The 18,799-nt window shown below is 41.1% G+C and overlaps 3 protein-coding genes across 7 annotated transcripts in view; 1 reads left to right on the top strand and 2 right to left on the bottom strand.

Moving 5' to 3' along the window:
* Positions 1 to 4,157, bottom strand: part of golga7ba (golgin A7 family, member Ba) — a 5,620-nt gene extending 1,463 nt beyond the window's left edge. The window contains exons 1-3 of the mRNA XM_086032375.1: positions 4,100 to 4,157; positions 1,290 to 1,415; positions 1,022 to 1,174 (exon numbers count right to left, since the gene is read on the bottom strand). Coding sequence (XP_085888501.1) covers positions 1,022 to 1,174; positions 1,290 to 1,415; positions 4,100 to 4,111 — 291 coding nt within the window. The 5' untranslated portion in view covers positions 4,112 to 4,157. The remainder of the gene's footprint in view (positions 1 to 1,021; positions 1,175 to 1,289; positions 1,416 to 4,099) is intronic.
* LOC147145795 (uncharacterized) lies at positions 1,270 to 15,245 on the top strand. Of its 2 annotated transcripts, none has more exons than XR_015087026.1 (2): positions 1,270 to 1,450; positions 14,118 to 15,245. XR_015087026.1 is itself a non-coding variant. In XM_086032374.1 (2 exons), the coding sequence occupies exons 1-2, from the start codon at positions 1,432 to 1,434 to the stop codon at positions 7,531 to 7,533; spliced, it is 999 nt and encodes a 332-aa protein (XP_085888500.1). In that variant the 5' UTR covers positions 1,270 to 1,431; the 3' UTR covers positions 7,534 to 8,417. The 2 variants fall into 2 exon arrangements, 1 of the variants encoding a protein (XP_085888500.1); XM_086032374.1 differs by lacking the exon at positions 14,118 to 15,245 and adding an exon at positions 6,554 to 8,417.
* Positions 8,526 to 18,799, bottom strand: zfyve27 (zinc finger, FYVE domain containing 27). Of its 4 annotated transcripts, XM_086032368.1 has the most exons (15): positions 18,755 to 18,799; positions 18,493 to 18,588; positions 17,642 to 17,878; positions 16,839 to 16,909; positions 16,589 to 16,775; positions 15,288 to 15,383; positions 14,321 to 14,433; positions 14,112 to 14,230; positions 13,819 to 13,890; positions 12,075 to 12,095; positions 11,854 to 11,874; positions 11,237 to 11,378; positions 11,105 to 11,151; positions 10,932 to 11,013; positions 8,526 to 10,074 (listed from the first exon to the last, which is right to left on the bottom strand). In XM_086032368.1, exons 3-15 carry the CDS (start codon positions 17,872 to 17,874, stop codon positions 10,004 to 10,006), a joined length of 1,275 nt encoding a protein of 424 aa, XP_085888494.1. In that variant the 5' UTR covers positions 17,875 to 17,878; positions 18,493 to 18,588; positions 18,755 to 18,799; the 3' UTR covers positions 8,526 to 10,003. The 4 variants fall into 4 exon arrangements, with proteins under 4 accessions (XP_085888494.1, XP_085888497.1, XP_085888495.1 ...); XM_086032371.1 differs by lacking the exons at positions 11,854 to 11,874; positions 18,755 to 18,799 and having other exon boundaries at positions 18,493 to 18,746; XM_086032369.1 differs by lacking the exons at positions 12,075 to 12,095; positions 18,755 to 18,799 and having other exon boundaries at positions 18,493 to 18,746.

The following is an 18,799-nucleotide window of genomic DNA, read 5'->3' as shown; positions in this document are numbered from 1 at the left end:
GGAAGAACTGAAACAAAACAATGACCTAAAGCTAAAGGGATTATAATGAAATATTAATTAGGAGTTGACTGGAAAGCTTTTTTATTCTTTCCATGCAGTGGAGAAAAATAAAAATTAAAGTAAGTCAGGAATGTAGGCTTTGACGAGCGCTGTCATAATGTAGAATGATAAATGTCACAGTTCTGTTCAAAGGGAGTTCTGGTATGTCACTATCGCTGGTATAATTGCTAATGTGATGTTCACTTGTTTTGTGTGCTCCGAGACATGAGCCATCAGGAAAGTTCCCTGAAATCCTTTTTGCGATTTAGAAAAATAATACATGTAGTATTTTCCTTCCATTACATTATACAATGGACCCCCACATTCTTGCTGCTCGGTATCTGTGGATTCGCACATTCGCTAAGAATTTGGGGGTCTGTTTTTCCCAATGCATTTCAATGAGCATATTATACATGGATTTTTTATTTATGTATTTATTTTTTTTTACCTTGGTCTGTGTGTATATTTCTATATATTTGTTTTATATTGTGTATCTGGTTTGTTTGTGTCTGGACTCTGAATCTGTAATAAAGAAATTCAATTCAGTATTAATTCAGTAATTCAGATAGATAGATAGATAGATAGATAATTAGATAGATGGATGGATGGATAGATGGCTAGATGGATATTGATAGATAGAAAGATAGATAGATGGATGGATGGATGGATGGATGGATGGATGGATGGATGGATGGATGGATGGATGGATGGATGGATGGATGGATGGATAGATAGATAGATAGATAGATAGATAGATAGATAGATAGATAGATAGATAGATAGATAGATAGATAGACAGATAGATAGATAGATAGATAGATAGATAGATGGATAGATGGAGATATAAAAATCAGATGATCAGATTCCCTTTTGAGAGTGACAGGGGCAACAGAGATGAACACCAGTTTAGGCCTTGACAAACATCTCTGAGTGACTCCTATTGATAAAGTCACTTCCTGTCAGCTGCGTTTTCAACATTCACCTTCTCATAGCGTGTCTCCATGCAGAGGAAAATAAGATATGCTGTGGCACACGCCAGACAACCTTCCAGGTAAGACTGCCCTCCGATCTTTTCTGCTTCTGCGTAGTAGTTATTGAGGGTCTTCACAGTGTCCTCGAATAGAGTCCGCTCAATCTGCACACATGAACGGATCAATGAATTGCAGGCTTGCTCAACACAAATATTGTGCAACGCAAAAGTAAATGAACAGCATAACACGTAATGTGCGCACGAAGACGCATGTTCTCACCCTGCTCTCCAACTCCGAGGGGAATTTTGTCTGGAACTTGCAGGTGGTCCCCTCACTGTAGTCTCTCTGGATGAAGACTTTGTTGGCCAGGGATGCACTGTGCCTCAACTCCTGTAGGTTGTGGAACTAAGGAAAAGAGATCATGTACGCCCACAAAAGGGGTAATGCTGTTTTATACTGTTTTTATACTTTTTTAATTATTATACTGTATACGTGGTTATCATGCTCAGGCTGGGTTTCATAATGTGTTCAGGATTGTCGCTTGGACATGAAAGCAGAGTGTAGTTATGTAGAAACATATAACATTACAGATGCTCTTTTTTGAACAATACATTTACTTTGTTGTAGGCCGCAACTTTGCAATAATAGAAAAAAGCGGCTGCCAAGTTGACAGCAGTTAAGAACCACTGTGTGTTGGGAGCATTTGCGAGTATAATGGTCACAGTGTTGAGCCCTGTTCATACATGTCTACCGTATTGCACACCCACATCATTAGAGAATTTGTACATGTATTTATAGAACGTGTACACATGTACCATGATAGTTACCCTCGAGGGACAATTAAAGAGTGTTGTTCTTCGACATGATCTTTTAAACAGTTCCCTGGGGAAAGATGCCTCTACTTCTCTTTCATTTCACCAGTTAAGTAGTACTGTGTGCAAATAGTAGCTGTTGTTTTGGTCTCGTAAGGTGTAGGATGTTACAGGAGAGGCAGGCAGAGCATGATTATCCATTTGTGCTCTGCTGGAGAGAAGCCCAGCGTTCGATACACTATCCTTACCACTCGCTTACAGTCTCTCTCTCTCTCTCTCTCTCAGTCTCTCTCTCTCTTTCTCTCTCTTTTCTTATCACCGTCATACATCTTGCTGATTTTAGTCATCACTGCAGTCCTGCAAGGTGGTTTGTATGATGGGTCATGTTTGCAACACCTCAATTAATCCCTTGTCTTCAACTATGTAAATCGGCCTGCAGTTCATCGCTATTCGCTTTGCAAGAACATTCGTCAGCCCGTCGGTCGCAGACTTGCTCATACACAGGCTTTTTTCGAGTTTAGTATATTTTGAGTGTTGTATAGTTGTTCATCGTTCTATGCCAGTGACATCGTGACAGGCAGAACAATTGAACGCTCTTCTACTAGATGGCAGAAGGTAGGGCTGATGATTTATTTTTAGTTTTCTGATCGCCAAAGCTGCCTTTTTTTCCAGCTCTCTTATCTCACTGACATATAGTATATGAATGGACTAACAAGAGAAGTGAAGGCACCGGCGGCCATCTTGCGTTGCCAATTGATAAGCGCACCTAAATTGAATACATTGATGCGTCTGCAAAGTTTTCACTTTTTCTGTCACAATGGCGAAAATGCCACAGTGTATTGCACCAGTAAGTATGGTAGAAGCACTGCATACAATGCAATATGAACTTTTCTCGAATAAGTTGAAGCATTGAGTGCTACTCAAATAGTTGTCTACATCACGTTGTCAGAACCATGAACAATGAGAGTAATAGCATTTGTCAGTAACAGTGGCAACGTAAGACGTCTTCTGGCTTTAGCAACATGGGGACAATTGTAAGTCCATTATAAAAAGAAAAATTCTGTCTTTTCCCCCTCCAAGCTCACCAAGCATGAAGCGGTATGTGTGGACAGGTCACACAACTAACCAATCAACTCCGGCTGGTTAGAAAAATTGCGTCACATCGCATATACATCCATCCTCCCTGGGTCCCTACTAGCTCGCAGCTAACTTGCTGGGCAGCACTTCATGCATGGGCACCAACTACAAGCAGCGTGGTGCAGATGCTCTCCTCAAAGTAACTGATCCTCACCTCTGTGGTGGCAAATAAGATACACTTCTAACAAGGAAGGAACAGGAAGAGCAGATGGAGAAACAAATGGTAATCGCTAAGCTAATGTGAAAGCATGAAAAATACTGAAAATAATAATAACCTGGCTACATAAAACCTGGCTGGTCTCCTAAACAGCCAGCCCAAACACATCATATCTGATGTCCCAGATGATTCACACAGCCTTTTTAGTGACCTTACATTATTGGAGGAATAGCTTTTGATGTTCTGCCATGTTTGTAAAGGTTACTGTATACTATACTGTATAGTGAATATTGCACTGAAGTCTGATTTGAATAAAATTTTGAATTGAAACAAAATCGTAATATCCGTAATATTAGATCATTTACTAAAATCGTTCAGCACTAGCAGAAGGTACACATTTAACCTATGTACCCACTTTTAGTGACATTTATCAGTCTCTACACCCGTCGCCGTGAGATTTTTTTTTTGTCTTCTTTAAAATGTATACCTTGCTTCAATAGGTTGGTAAAAAACTGTCTGATAGTAATCTAATCATCTCATATAAAACAAAAAAGTGGCTTTGTCGTGGCCTCTGTCCGTGGTGCTGAAGGGCTACGTGTGTATGCGTCCACTCTTGGGACGCGGTCATCGGATTATTAGGACGCTCAAACCCATAAAAGCACAACTGCTTCACATTTAGGCGAGGGCTGCGTGTTTATTAAACGACATGCACTGTCCATGTCCGTTCAGCACATCCGAGTTAGCGTGCCTGTTTGACAGTGTTAATGTTGTAGAAAATATCGACATTTGGGCGAAACTAGCTACTGTAAGTAAGAGGAGGATGCCCTCGCATGTCCTGATTCCACTGAGACCATGTAGCCTTGTTGGTTCCGACTGTGTCCAGTCTACGGGATCAGACCAGCTATTTTGTACACAAATTCTGCTGACAGTGGTTACGATAAGCATTAAAAATCATGATAAGGAGCACATTGTGCCAGTCCTACCTCAGTCGCCATGTTGCTGTTCGAGTCCCAGCGTGCGCTGATGACTGACACGGGACAGATTAAATGATGGGGGAGGGGCTAGTGAGAAGGAGGACAGGATTTAGCTCTATATGCTTTTATTTATCTAGACATTAACTAAATCCCAGTGACATCAGTCATCTTCATCTTTTCGTATTTTGAAAAGCTCTGTTGTCAATGGTGAAGTGACCATATTTTAAGAGGGGAGATGTATTGTGGTTTAAGACATTAATAACAATGATGATGATAATAATAATAAGAAGAAGAATGCACTCTAAATTGTTCGATGGTGTGAATGTGAATGCTTGCGTGTCTATATGTGCCCTGAAATTGGCTGGCAAATTCAGGGTGTACCCTGCTTCACGCACAAAGTCAGTTGGGTTAGGTGCCAACTCACTGTGGCCTCAAAAGCGCTATGGAGGATGGATAAATCATAATAAATAAACCCATCATTAAGAGGAAAATGAACAGACATGTGTACCACTCAGTGGCGAACAGTCAGGGCCAGCAAGGCCTTCTCTGCTGATGTTAATAATATCAGAAGCACTAACCTACATTACAATCTAAGATTTGTTCCATGAAACTGTATTTTTCCCCAGCAGTCTACAAAGGAGTCTCTTCATTTTATAGTGTTTGAGCAAGCTGTGATATGCTAAAGGAAAATATCCGCAGGTAGAGTTTTGTTCGGCTGAGAAGTCTGAGATGGTTGGGCTGACGGGGGTGGACGACCAAGAAAGTCATGTTGGATGAATTTTCTATCCTGCCAAACCAGGAAGCAGCTCAGTCGGTCAGAGAACCTGTTGGTCAACCTGAGAGTTTGGGCTTTCATGGGAGCAGAGAGCAGAGAGTTGTAGCAATGTGTGGCCATCAATATACAGTACCTCAAAATTGTACTTAGATGTATGAATGTGAGTGTAAATGGTTGTTTGTTTATATATGCCCTGCGATTGGCTGGTGACCACTCCACTCCAAGGTGACTATGTGTTCCTGCATGTTCTCCTTGTAAGGGGCAGGTGTGCAGTGTGTCCCTTTGTTGCCATGGAAACACAATAGTGAGCTGAAGTGTCCGAGAGGACTCAAGTAATTAAGCGAAACGTACAATATTCATACTGTAGTGTACGCCGTGAAACACCAGCAATAATATAATACGACCAATAGGAGGCAACACATGATCAAACCGTTTTCCAGTCTGCCAGAAAGGAGAAAAGAGTGAAAGAGAGCAAGTTGAAGGAGAAGAAGACGACGACGAAGAAGAAGAGGGGGGAGGAGGAGGAGGAGGAGGAGTGGGGTGTCAGTAAGAAGAAAACGTTGCTACATCAGCTATCGAGATAAAATTGCGTTTGTTAAGTTTTATCATGAACCACGTAGACCTTTTGTTGTGCGTGCGGTTCAGTAAAATGCCGTTGGAAGACCAGTTGGAAATAAAACGTTTAGGGCCGCACAGACCTGGAGACTTTGTACTGCTTCAGCATGGAGATATGGTGACCCGCACCTTCAAAAAAGACTGGTTCGAAAAAAAGAAGTGGCTAACCGCTAGCCCGAGCAAAAGTGCGCTCTTCTGTTTTCCCTGTCTTCTTTTTGGTGGCTTGGACTCCGTATGGGCATCGATCGGCTTTAGAGACATCAAACATCTGTCCGAAAGAACGGCCAAGCACGAGAGCTCCTCGTCTCACCTGAGATGTGCCATGAAGTTGGGTTTACTTGGGCTACCCCCCGTGCAGACACGCATCGATGACGCCGATCGGCTTGCCACCGAGGAGCACAACAGACTAACTGCGGAGAATCGCTATGTTTTGGACAGATTGGTTACCTGTGTTAAACTTTGTGGCAAGTGCGAAATGGATTTGCGCGGTCACGACGAAACACTAAACCCATCTCTCTTTAGCTGCATATTTGAGACCATGTGTGAAGGAGACACCAGGCTCAAAAGACACTATAATGCGCAGCCTTTCTTTCATACGTCTTTAAGCACGATTCAGGACGAGCTCCTGGATTGCATGTATGAGGTCTACAGGGAAGAAGTGGAAAAACAGTTACAACAGAGCCAGTTTGTTGGTGTGCAGGTTCATGAAATGACTCATATGTCGTGCAGTTCTCTAATGGCCGTCGTATTGAGGTATGTGGTTGACAACACTCTTGTCGAGCGATTCATTGAGTTCATCGAAGTGGATAAAACTGCCTACGGTCTTTCCGACGCCATCCATCAAGTTCTCGAGCCCTTGCGCTTGGCTGAGAAACTCATTGCGCAAACCTATGATGGAGCTGCCATGCTGCGTGATGGCGAACGCAGCATGCAAAGTCTGTTGAGTTTAAGATACCCCAACGCAGTGTTTGTGCATTGCTACTCGCAGCAGTTAAATGTTACCCTGCAGCAAGTGTGCGCGTCTCGAATCCGTGAGCTGAAGGTGTTTTTTGCTGATTTGACTGGCTTTGCAGCTTTCTTCACCCCGCCCACAAGAGCAGCTGCCCTGATGCAGGTGTCGTACAACGACATCCAGCGACCGCGGTGGAACTTTCAGAGCAGGACCATTAACGCTGTGTGGGACAGTCAGGATGCCATACTGGAGTGTTTGGATTGTATTCGCACTCAGCCAGGATGGGACAGTGTTACTGTTAGTGAGGCATACGGCCTATCCATGCATTTGAGGGACCCCAAGTTCCTCCAGCTGCTGCATTTCTTCGCAGAAGTCATGCCCGAAGTGGATGTTCTGCAGAACATACTGCAGAACCGAGAGATTGACGGCTCGGTCGTGAGATGCGCTGTGGAGAACTTCATCGCCAACGTGAAGGAGGTGAGAGAGAGGGCAGAGGTGATCGCCGACCACGCTGGCGATGGCGAAGCCAAGCGCAGGAAAACCAACACGGCTGAAGTTATGAAGGAGGCTTGTGACAACATGATTGCACAAGTGTCGGACCGGTTCTCCAACAGTGACTATCTCGTCGCAGCGCAGCTAGTGGACTGCTCACTTTTCCCCAAATTTGCGGCATCATTCCCGGTGGCCCAACTCAGCTGTGCTATCAAGCTGTGGCCTTCAGCTCTTAAAAACAAGGAAAAGTTACAAAGTGAACTAAATATTCTCTACCAACACAATCAGCTGTATGCAGGCAAATCTGCACTCTCTCTACTTCAGACTATTAGCGAAACTGGCCTACAAGAGATTTTGTCTGAAACATGCATTCTGTTGAACATCTTCCTCGCAACTCCCATGGTGTCTCCTGAGCCTGACAGTAACCATTGCGCAATGGAAAGGATTAACACATTTGCAAGAAACAAACTAGGAAAAGAGCGATTGAATTCTCTTTGCATGCTTATCAATGAAAACCAATTTATCCAGGGACTGGTGGATTTCAACAACAAAGTCATGGACAAGTTTGCACATGTGAACAACCACCACATTTCATTCCTGTTCAAGTGAAATAGGTAGTTGGCTTATTGTAGTTGAGCTGTTTTGTTCTTTTTATTTTATGTGAATAATTTGGATGATTGTACAGTAAGCCACTGAGTTGTGCAAATGTTGTTCACTTTCAGAACCATGGGCAAGGCTTACACTAGTTATTTTGTGAAGTTCTGCTATGTTGATTAAAATTGTTTTTTTTTTTCTCTACCTTACACTTCATCATAAGTTAGTTTAGAAAGCTTAACCCATGCTTTCATTGATATTAAAAATTGCACAGACTTGGTTGTCTCCTACCAGACTATGTAAAGATAATTTAAATGTTAACGCACAGCACAGGGAATATCCTGTGCATTTCACTGTTCCTGCATTAGCACCTAAATAATTGTTGAATGTCAACTTCTACAATGACATTGTAACAGCATGTTGATTTCTTGAAGCTGGAAAAATCTAAATTAGAACATTAAGGTCACTTGGTCTGGTCTCCTCAACTGCATCACTTGCTCATCCTCTTCAGTTTCTACACTGCTGGATGCTGCTCGATGTTAAGATTAATTGTTGGCTGACAACCAGCCCAGGGTGAGCGGGCTCTCGCCCTTTGTTATCCAGCACACGCATGAACCCTAGATGGTTTGTTTGTTGTACATGTATACGTTAACATATTGTGGTTCCCCATCTATGTAAAGTTACATTTTTGGTTTATTCTTAAACACAAATTAATATAGCCAAGCTGTTACCGAATAATGTTCAGTGCTGTTTGTTCATGTGTTAAAAGCACAGAGGATAAAAGGGTACTACTGTATAATGTTTCATGTATGGAATAAGTTTGCAGGTGCCTCACCATTTTTCTCCAGTATAAAACTCATTTTGTATTAAAGGAGTCAAATAAATGTACAAGTTCACTAGTTCCGCCGTCATTTCGATGTATTCAGTTGGGGGTTGATTCCCGGTGGTTTGGTGTTCAAGAGATGCTTCCATGCTGCTACGGCACATTGTCGTGAACATAGAAACCGTTTGGGGTTTGACTGTTTATTTCAACAATGGAATATTTCACCCATAAAAGATGCAGCAATATATACATGACAAAAATCCTTCAAATAACTTGCATTTTCGGGCATTTTAAATTAAATATATTAGCTCTAGAAGAAGGGATTACATTAACCCTTGTATGATTACCGGTACAATAAAAGCAAAGCAAACAATTACAATCAGTGCCTGCATAAAGGTTCAAATAACGTTGCATCGAGTTACAATGCTACCGCATCCTTTAAGTCCTGCTTCTAAGAGTGTGAGGCAGATGATGTTTTACCGAGTTGAACTGTCCAATCCGGTTACTCCAGTTGAAGGAATTTTGATCCAAGTAGGAATAAAATAATGTGATCCCATAAAGCTAAAATGACACGAGGAAAAGCATGCCGGTCCAAATCGCTCCTTTTAACCCATTAAGGATGGGAGTGCATAACCGTCTTTCTACCCTTAAAGCCTGGAGCGCTATTGCGTCTTTCTACCCTTAAAGCCTGGAGCGCTGTTGCGTCTTTCTACCCTTAAAGCCTGGAGAGCATATACGTCATTTTCTTTTTTTTTTATCCAATTTTTGTTCTCTTAACAAATGAAATGCATCACAATATACACGTGACTGTGTCGTGAGCCCGCAGAGGATGTTCTGGAATTCTTTCGAGTCAATAGCGGACGCCATCGATCGCGGGAGCTTTGAAATGAGTAACGGCAGTGATATAGACGATGCGCTTGTGCACTTTGAACTAGTAGAACCAGTCAAACGTGATATATGGTTAACATATATGTTTGTAGACAATGATATCGACGTCTTTGTAACAAAATAGAGGATAGTTATTACCACCTGATTTTTAAAATTAGAAATAGTGCTTCTCTTACACTGACACTTTATTTTTTATATCTTCGATTGAAACAGTAAATGTGCAAGCCACATGTCTAAGGTCTCAAAATCTTTTGGAACTATGTTTCTGTCTGCTACAGGGGCTGAGATATTAATTATCTTGTAGGTGTTGAATTTCTGGGAAAACTCCAGGTTTTCAAGGGTAATTCCAAAGACGACCTTAGGTTTTGGGGAGCTGTTGAGACAGGCGCTTTAGGCTTTAATGGGTTAATCCAGTGCATTACCACACCTTGTCAAGCATGTCTCTCCTTTTTTTTTTTCTTTTTTTTTTAATGTAAATCCTACAGAGTTCAAATTTGATCATGTTGGTGGTGGTCAGTTAAATTATTTTAAAACCATTGATCTTGTAAGCAATGCCTGCTGACAGCACCAGTAATCCTGTTTTCCATGCATGAACGCCATTTCCCTCTGCTCAGCAAAGGGACAAACAGGGATCCAACTCAACATCCAGTGACACAAGGGATAGGCAGAACAGAAAAGTCAAGAAGGATCTATGTGTTGAGGGTTTAGTTACTTCTCAGTGTGACGAGCGGAGGTGTAAACAGTGATAAACATTCCACTGGGCCAAACGTCAGGTCACTGTAACTTGATGAGTGAGGAATTGCAGGCAGCACAAACAAACACAGTCTCTCTTTGAGCCTCTGGAGCTGGGGGGAAAAGGGATACAGTAGGTGATCAACAGGACAATATGCTGTCTTTAAATACAGTCAAAATTTGAACAACCCAAACATACATTTTGGGCTGCAATGTAAATATTGGGGACAAGTGCACACAAAGTCTTGCAAAAAGCTTGGTGGTCATGCATGATGTCACACAAGCAGGGGCGTCAAACTGTTTTCATCGCATGCCACACTGTAGCTATGGTTACCCTCAAAGCACCAGTTAAAACAGTGAAACCACAAATGTATAATTGCTAGAGGTGTAATGCTATGCCAAAAAAAAAGACTATTTTGCTGTGTATCTTGGTTTTAAAGAGGAAGTTAAGTCAAACATTTTCTATACAATAATATGTTCTATGTGCCTTCGTTAATCTAAACACAGCATTCTGATCAATGTTGTATTTCAATATGAATCAAGCAGCAAAATCCACCGGTTTTTATCCATCTCAAGGGGCTGCCATTCTGCCTTGTACTGCTACTTGCTGTCGACTGAAAATGACATCACAGTGCCTAAGTGCTCAGTTTACGAACATCGCGGCTCACCCGTTTTCTGAGTTTCGTCACATGACGTTTGCTAGCTGAGCCCTCATGCACTGCGATGTCATTTTCAGTCTACAGCAAGTGCCAGTACGAGGCAAAATGGCCGCCTCCTGAGATAGCTAAAAACTGGTGGGATTTTTCTGCTTAATTTATATTCCACATACATATTATTAATCAGAATACCACGTTTAGACTAGTAGGGGCGCATAATAGAATTGTAAAGAAAAATTTCACCAGGTATCCCAAAGTATGAGTAGAGTGTTCAACCTTAAAGGAGCCACTGAAGTGGACTTTTCTTGCCTTACCGGTGGCCCCCATGCAAGACCTCAGCACTTTGAAAGAACAGCATCGTGAACAAAAGCTGTTGCCACAGTTACTGCAGTTCTTCTACAACATGAAGAGAGACAGATGTGTTGAGACTCGTATTTCATGAAACACAATGTGCGCAGTTTGAATATCACTTCTCCTCAAGTCTCACCCTTTTCTTCAGCACTGAGAAGACAGCATTGCAGCTAGCACAATTGCCTTTGGAGAGAGGAAAACAGACACCTATTCTGAGCATTAATAACGCAGCTACTTTCAAACTCCAGCTTTGTCACAGCAATCTGACCTGCGCCGGTGGTGGGGTAGCGTTTGCGCAGTTTCTCTGTCAGCTTGGACACTTTGCTGCGTATGGGTTCATTCCGACTCAGGAGGCCGTTCTCAGAGATGGTATCAAACTCAGGGGCTCCAAGTGGACCATCATCATCCTCCTAAAAAGGGAGGAGGGGGAGACAAGAAAAGACCCACAGTATGTGTCAATTACATGAGGTAATAATGTATTATTTCAATTTCCATGACTTTCTACATGAAATTGTTTGGAAATACGCACAAATCGCAGGTCGACCACTGTCCCGGAGTTCCGCTCATGTTTATCAAATAAAATAACCATAGGCTATACAATAAAGAAATGAATCAAGATGCTGTACATGCACATGCAAAGTCAAATGATCTGCTACGCATAAGCATGCGCTTTCTGGAACGTGTAAAGGACGTGTAAAAGAAACAAATCCATACACTATTATTAGAACATGAGCAGCTAAAAAAAGTGATGTTACTACAGGATATCAATTTTAAACTAGGAATAAAGAAAGCCCCTCATGCAGACAGCATGAAAACAACAAGCCCTTTATACACGCTGCATCACTGTTGGATGCATGAATGGAAGGTACTGGAAAATCCACTTACCACTAACACCAAAGGTGTTTCCTTTGTGGGATGCAGTAAAACACAGTACAGTACAACTTTACACACAAGTACCCACGCCACTACACAGGAACCATGCTACAGGATTCTAAATACAGCACAGTACAGAACTTGGTCAGTTCACACAATTTATGCAATTGTGTGACAAGTACTTTAGAAAGGCCAAGATTACCAAGTGTCAGTGCACATAGTGCAGCACTCACCTGTAGGGAAATGGAACTTTCCTGATTTCAGAGGAAAGCAGGAGATAAACAGGAATGACATAATTAATATTTTTATTCCACCCAGGAAGGAGGAAATGGAAACCACTTATGATTGTTGTGGCAATTAACAATTGTGATTAATACCATGTATGCTGTGTTAAGAAAATTATGCAGACTATTTAACTGTACAACGAGGTACAAAAAGGTACGGCCTCTCACAGCGGAGTGCCCGTAAAACCAGCCAATAGCTAAACAAGGTAAAAAAGACAGATCCAAAGATATGGAAAGTGGCGGGTTTTTTTTTAAAAGTGAGAACTTGGTCACAGTCATCAACATTAACAAAGTTAGCAACAGATTAAAAAAAATAATTAAATCAACATTCTACTGCAACTCTGCTTTAACCATAAATGATTTCATACTACAACAGAAGTACTCTTGCTCATTACTGGAATGGACAGGCGAGGTGCGCACTGCTCACTTCCATTTTTACCATAAGCTTTGCTGTTTTATCCACGGATACATATGAAAGTTGTGCATTTTCCAGTTTTGTCTCTGGGTAGCATTAGGATGCCCAGGGATGAACATCCAAGTTCAAACTATTTAATCATTTATCAACCAATCCTGATATGAATCTCTATCAGTAATCCATGCCACATGTGTAGTTTCAGCAAAGACTTTAGCACTAGAGTACCAAGATTTTGACACTACAAAAAGTACGAGACCCGTCAATTTGACTCTCTCTGGTGTGCTCTAGCAATGACGTCATCGACTAAAATGATTACTCACTGCTCCAGTGTCTAATTAAGGTATTTTGTTTATTAAAATTCTGTTCTGAGTATAATTTAATGTAAATGATGTCATATAAATGAATCAGAAACAATTAGTGGAGCGCATATTGTCTCGTGCGGCTCTCATGTTGCGTGCGTGTCAGCTGTTATAAAATACAGCTGGTTCGGAGCCAAAGGAAAGGAGATGCGTGTCACAAACGGCTTTACTGCACTTCACTTCGAAGAAGAGGAAATAAATCCGAAGTAAGTCACACAAAACAAACTCCCCACACATCATACCCCGGAACTCTTTTTTTCCATGGGGGAAATATGTCAACAAGCACCGCATAAGCTCATCATTTTATTTATTTCGACTGTCTGGCATGCACTACCCACAACGTCATGACGATCACATGTAACAGCCTATTTTACAACAAGAGACAAGGCACTCCTCGCCGGAGGGACTTTTTTTACTCTGACTCGCTGTGTGTCAGTCAAGTAATTCATCCTCAGACTCGTCAGTATTATTGAAGCAGATGTAACGCCTCCTTTACTCTATAAGATGTTTTTTTCTTTTTTAATCAATTATGGTGATCAGCTAAATTTCTCAATTAAACCGCTGGTTGCTATAGAAACCTGGCGCCGCCGTCGCAGCGCAACCTGCGTAAGAGTAAGTAGAACCATCAAATTGACTGGGATGCCGTAGTTAAGGAATAATTACTCATAACTATTTTATATTGTTTAATACCATACAATTGCACCATGGTAATGAAATATATACAGAAGTAGGAAAAGTCAAGAGGCCAGAAGCATTTTATATCTACAGTATATACGCAGAGTAATAACACATCAAAGTTTGAAAACAGTCAAAATGACTGCTCTCATACTCCTAGTGTTAAATTCAGTACGGGTTTGCTGAGACTGGTGTGTAAACATGTACTGAAAATATTCAATATATGTTGACAAAAAAGTAATACCTCAATTGCATCTTTAAATTCATCATCAGGCTCAGCTTCTTCTGCTTCCTCTACACTGCCAGGTGATATGTCCTGCAAGGAAACACATTATTTATTTGTACCATTTATTTGATTTACGATTGCATTCAAATGAATAGAAATGTTTTCATTATGTCCTATGTGTAATGTTTAATTTAACTCATTCACTGCCAGACGTTCATTAATGGCAGTGAATGAGTTAAGTGGCAAGGACTTGTACAACACCACACATCATAACTGCTCAACTCAGTTGTTTCCATCTGAGTGTCTCTCACCTCCAGACTGGTTGGCGTGGGTGTCCTGTCCACCGCATTGCTTTGCTCCAGTTCTTCATACGCTGTCTCTGAGGTCGAGGCCTGGCCGACATGGAACAGCTTCTTCAGGTCCAACAAAACTGGAAAACAAGTGACAACAGAAACAACTTCAATTTGGAAATTATTTTAAATACATTATATTACCAAGCTGTTTGTAAAGTTGAGCTGACCTCTGTGGAAGTCTCGATTCCAAAGGAAGATGGTGCTGTTCAAACCAGCAATCACCCAGCCCACAGGAGCAATGTAGAGAAGACACACCAATGTAAACAATCCTACATAAAACCTAGGGAGAGATGATGAGATGTAAATGTTGACTGATAAGCTAGTATTTTCAACCAGCCTCATTCACGCAGAATGTGGTCTTTACAAGGGCTCATCGGCTGAACCGATTCATCAGGCGGCCAATTTATTGGCCAGCTTTAGAGCCCTTTTCAAAATTATCATAATTGGCCGGTGTTTTGCCTTTAAACACCGATATATTCTTCCTTTCTCATGAAACAGTAATGCTATTAAGTGTTGGAGTCGTTCAGAATAAGGTCCTTGTGCCGTTTGTCCACTAGATGGAGGTCTGACTGCATTATACCAATAAGCATGTTGCCTAAGACAATGGCATGGTTGTTCAAGTTCTCATTGATGATTGATAACCAGTGTTGCCAGAGTCAGCTTGAAAAAGTAAGTTAGTTAATTTAGTAATTACTTAACTTTAAAAGTAACTTACTTGATTTTAACTTCAGTTAATTTCAACTAAATGTCCGATGACAGAAATTGTACAGAAATTCTTGTGTAACTTGTTCAAAATCCCATACGTATCAATAAAACACTTTGCACTACAACTAAAATAAGATTATGGACAAATATCATTTGATGATACGCTGTCTCGAAAAAGAACAGCATTTACATCATCGCCATGGTAACGCAATCTGAAATGGTGAACCAACAAATCGACACCACTGAGTTAACGCTGGTGACAAATTAACGCTAGTTTTACCGTTTCAAATTCTGTCCTGACTATTATTAATGGAAAAAATTTAAAAGTAGAGTATCTACTTCACAAGGACTTCACATATTTTACAATAGTATTTATTTAACACACCTCTTTTGATGATTATATACCTACAATTAACTGGTACACTTTACCTTGATGATGTGGTGTGATTGTCCCAGTACAGGACCTTGTAAAGTGTTTCTGCTGATTGACAGGCCGAAGATAGCATGTCATCCAGGTGCTTCAACCTGGACACGGGAAAAACGAGCCCATGCTGAGAAATTTAAATTCCTCTTCCTCTGCAGTTACTTGTATACAATTACGGTACTTACCTTGACATATGAGTGACAAACTTGACAAGTTTTCCAAGATACGAGCCGTCAATCGGATTCTTTTGTTTGTTTTTTACTTTGACTTGCGAGCGCAAACTCAAAATACGCGCTAAATGGTGGCAGGTGACGCAACTCACTTTTGTACATAACAGCAGCACAAAAAATAGGCTTGGCCAGTCATTTTATTGCCACGTGTTCCTATTGGCTCAGCGGCACAAAGTATCACGTTCTGTCTTGTTCACAACGCTGCGTTCGGCTGAAGCGGGTGAAAAGTAATGTTTTTTGACTGACGTGCTGCTTATAATATCGTACCATGACGACAACAACAACATTGTGGCAATTTTAATATTGCTGTTACCGTTACATCCCTAGTGGTGAAGGAACAAAGTACACCCATTTTTCAAGGCACCATTGTACTTTGGTCTGTCTAGTTGGGCGCAGAGATTAGCATTAGCTAATAGCGTGAGCTTCTGGTAACCAGCACATACTTAAACGTTCGTTGTTGGTGAGAGGGTCAAAAATCGTACTCAACGGTGGCCTAATCGCCCCCCAAAATAGAGTGATTTCAAAGTTATAAGTTGCTGTTAAGTGTCTTGTAATTCTTCACCCTTTGTGTAATTTTTCCAAAGAATGTGAGAGGCCTTTTTTCTGGAAAAAAAAGGCGCATCTTCATTAAAGACACTTGGGAACTGTTTTAATTGATAAAAGGGGGAAAAAAAATCATCTCTCCTATATGGTATTCATCCACAATTAATGTTGTCTTTACATTGACTTTCTTTCATCCAAAAAATGGAAACACTTTAAAGTACTGAACTGTAGAAATAATGACTGATATTTGCTTTGTTCCGAGGGCCCTATACAGTGAGTTTAAATGTTTTTTATTTAAAAAATATTCTGAGTTACATTAATTCAGTCAGATTTGAATTTTGAGGTTTTATTGTACTCATATTATATCAACATCAATACTACAACGATCGAAACAAGAAGAGGTTGTGTTAAATTTTCTCTTCAAGTTTTCTGTGTCTAATTACATACCTACAAATCTTTCAAAATCAGTTTGTCTCTAGCCATTTCCAGCTAACATAATCATTCAGTGAAACAAAAAATGCAAGATTTCTTACAGGTCTTTGACTTCCAGCATAGCCTCCTGTTTACTGAGGTGGACCATCTGCAAATCTCTGCGATGTACGGTATGATAGTGCCTCCTCTGGAGTTCCGCTTCTGAGGCTCTGCCCCAGCACCTGTCCTGCAGGTAGCCCAGGGCAGCAGGCACTGTGACTGCCACCAAACATACTGACAACCAGCCCACTGTGGGGAGAAGAACAGGCCCGCTAGTAGTAGCCACCGCAGACAGATGAAGCCTTGACTTACCTTCATTAATAGTGCAGAAGAAGACATTGAGTAATATACAAACAATCAGCGAGCACAGGGGCATCCTCCACCTGAAAAAAAAAAAAAATCCTACTCTGAACAACATGTCTCTCTGCTATTGAAAACAGAGCTAATCTGTATAGATTAACCTTTAACTGGTTCTCAGGTAGAGTTGTACCGCTAAATTTAAATGACAACATTTTTACATTCTGATTTGAGCAAAATTTTGTGGAAAAACTATACAGACATACAAAACTTCATCAGGTGATTGTGAGATTGCAACTCAGTGAGCATCTACCTAAAGAAATCGACAATAGTTGCTTTTTTTCTCAATACTTTTTCTTTGACTTATTTGTGCTGCCACACATAGCGCAGAAGGGAAACAGTAATAGGAAAGAAGAAAAGTGATGAACATAACTAAAATGGGAAATTACGACAAGGTAATAAGTTAACTTAGTCAATCAGTTGTCTCTGTCCTGGGTGCTGAGTGCAATATGGCTAAAGCAAAACCAATAAGCGAACAGATTGCACTGCAACACCATCTTATTACAAATTAATTTTACACGTGCGCTGCATGAAGTCAACTTCCTTCAGTAACTCTCCCTCTCCCTAAAAATGCCTTTATGCAAGATAGTTCACAATGTCACAAAATGTTCCCCCAATCACTGTACAGTTAATAAACATTTTATGAAGGCAACAGTTTGATCCCAAAACATAAAAACAATTCTCTCATGGGAAAAGTTGTGTCCAAAGTTGAACAAATTAACCAGCATTCCTGAACAGTCCGTTTTCCAAATACATACCCTAGCAGAAAGCGGGCCAGCTCCATAGCATCTGTAACTGGTTCTAGAAAGAGCGCCATTCTCTTATAGGACACAACCATGTTGAGGAGGTCAAAGTTTAGTGTAGATCTTGGGCTTCCCAGTTCAGAAGCATCTGGAGACCCCAGCGTCTCCTTGGATATTGTGTGCACCAGCTCGCCCCTTTCCCCTGCACCCTGGTAAGGGTCCGTTGACGCCGCTGCACTGTGCATCATAATCCTGTGCAATGTAAGGAAAACAAAACGATTAAGATGATGGTACTGGTGTCACTACTATTCCTGAATTGCTAATGTGACTGTGTTTTAGAATCTTGTAAGACCAGCAAAATGGGGCTTCTGGTCATTTAAATTAATAGATACATTGCGCTATTGCAGATGTTCAGGGGTTTTATTTTATATCAAGCCTTTAAATATACAACTGTCGCATCTGACTGTTAGCATGATCTCCAAGACGAAGCACAACGTGGTAGAAACATATCGGCGCATTGCAATCAATCCTCAAGTACATGGATTAAGAGGAACATTGTTTTTGGTCATCTTGGGATCAATACAAGATGGAACTTTGACCCCTCAGAGATGTGGCAATTATTGTAGATATTAAACTACTAATTGCCAACAAAGGTGGGTTTTACTAACCCTCATTTGCTATAATGTTGAACTTTAATTAGTCCGATGACTTGGAGCAATGGGATCGAGCACTTGAGCCCCAAATTAGCAAGATTTTTTAATACTCAAGAAATTATGCTATTATGAGATGAGGATGAAAAGTAAAGTTTAGGGCCAAATGACGTAAATGATGTTACTTTAATCTAGTTGGTCGGTGGGATAACTTACACCGAGCTACGTGTCCAAACACAGCAAACTTGAACACGGCAGCGGCGGCTAGAAGAAGCTCAGGCGACACTAGCAGGTCCCGCCGACATCATAATCCTGGAGGAAGGAGAAGCCTCCAACTTCATCGACGCATTTAACATGACAGCAACGTATTGCATGAGCACCGGCCTGTGCTAACGATTAATGCAGCGTCCTGTGTTTTTAACGAGCTATCTGGCTGCTTCTTCCGGCTAGCTATGCTAGCTCTCGATGGTAAGATTACCTGCTTCCTGTTCTTCCAGGCTGAGCAATCGATCGTCGAAAAACC

The sequence above is a fragment of the Filicampus tigris genome, chromosome 6 (assembly GCF_054856515.1).
Source record: "Filicampus tigris isolate MCC_2025a chromosome 6, RoL_Ftig_1.0, whole genome shotgun sequence".
Lineage (NCBI taxonomy): Eukaryota > Metazoa > Chordata > Actinopteri > Syngnathiformes > Syngnathidae > Filicampus > Filicampus tigris.
Note: the sequence above shows the minus strand (reverse complement) of the source record. Positions and strands in the feature narration are given on the sequence as shown.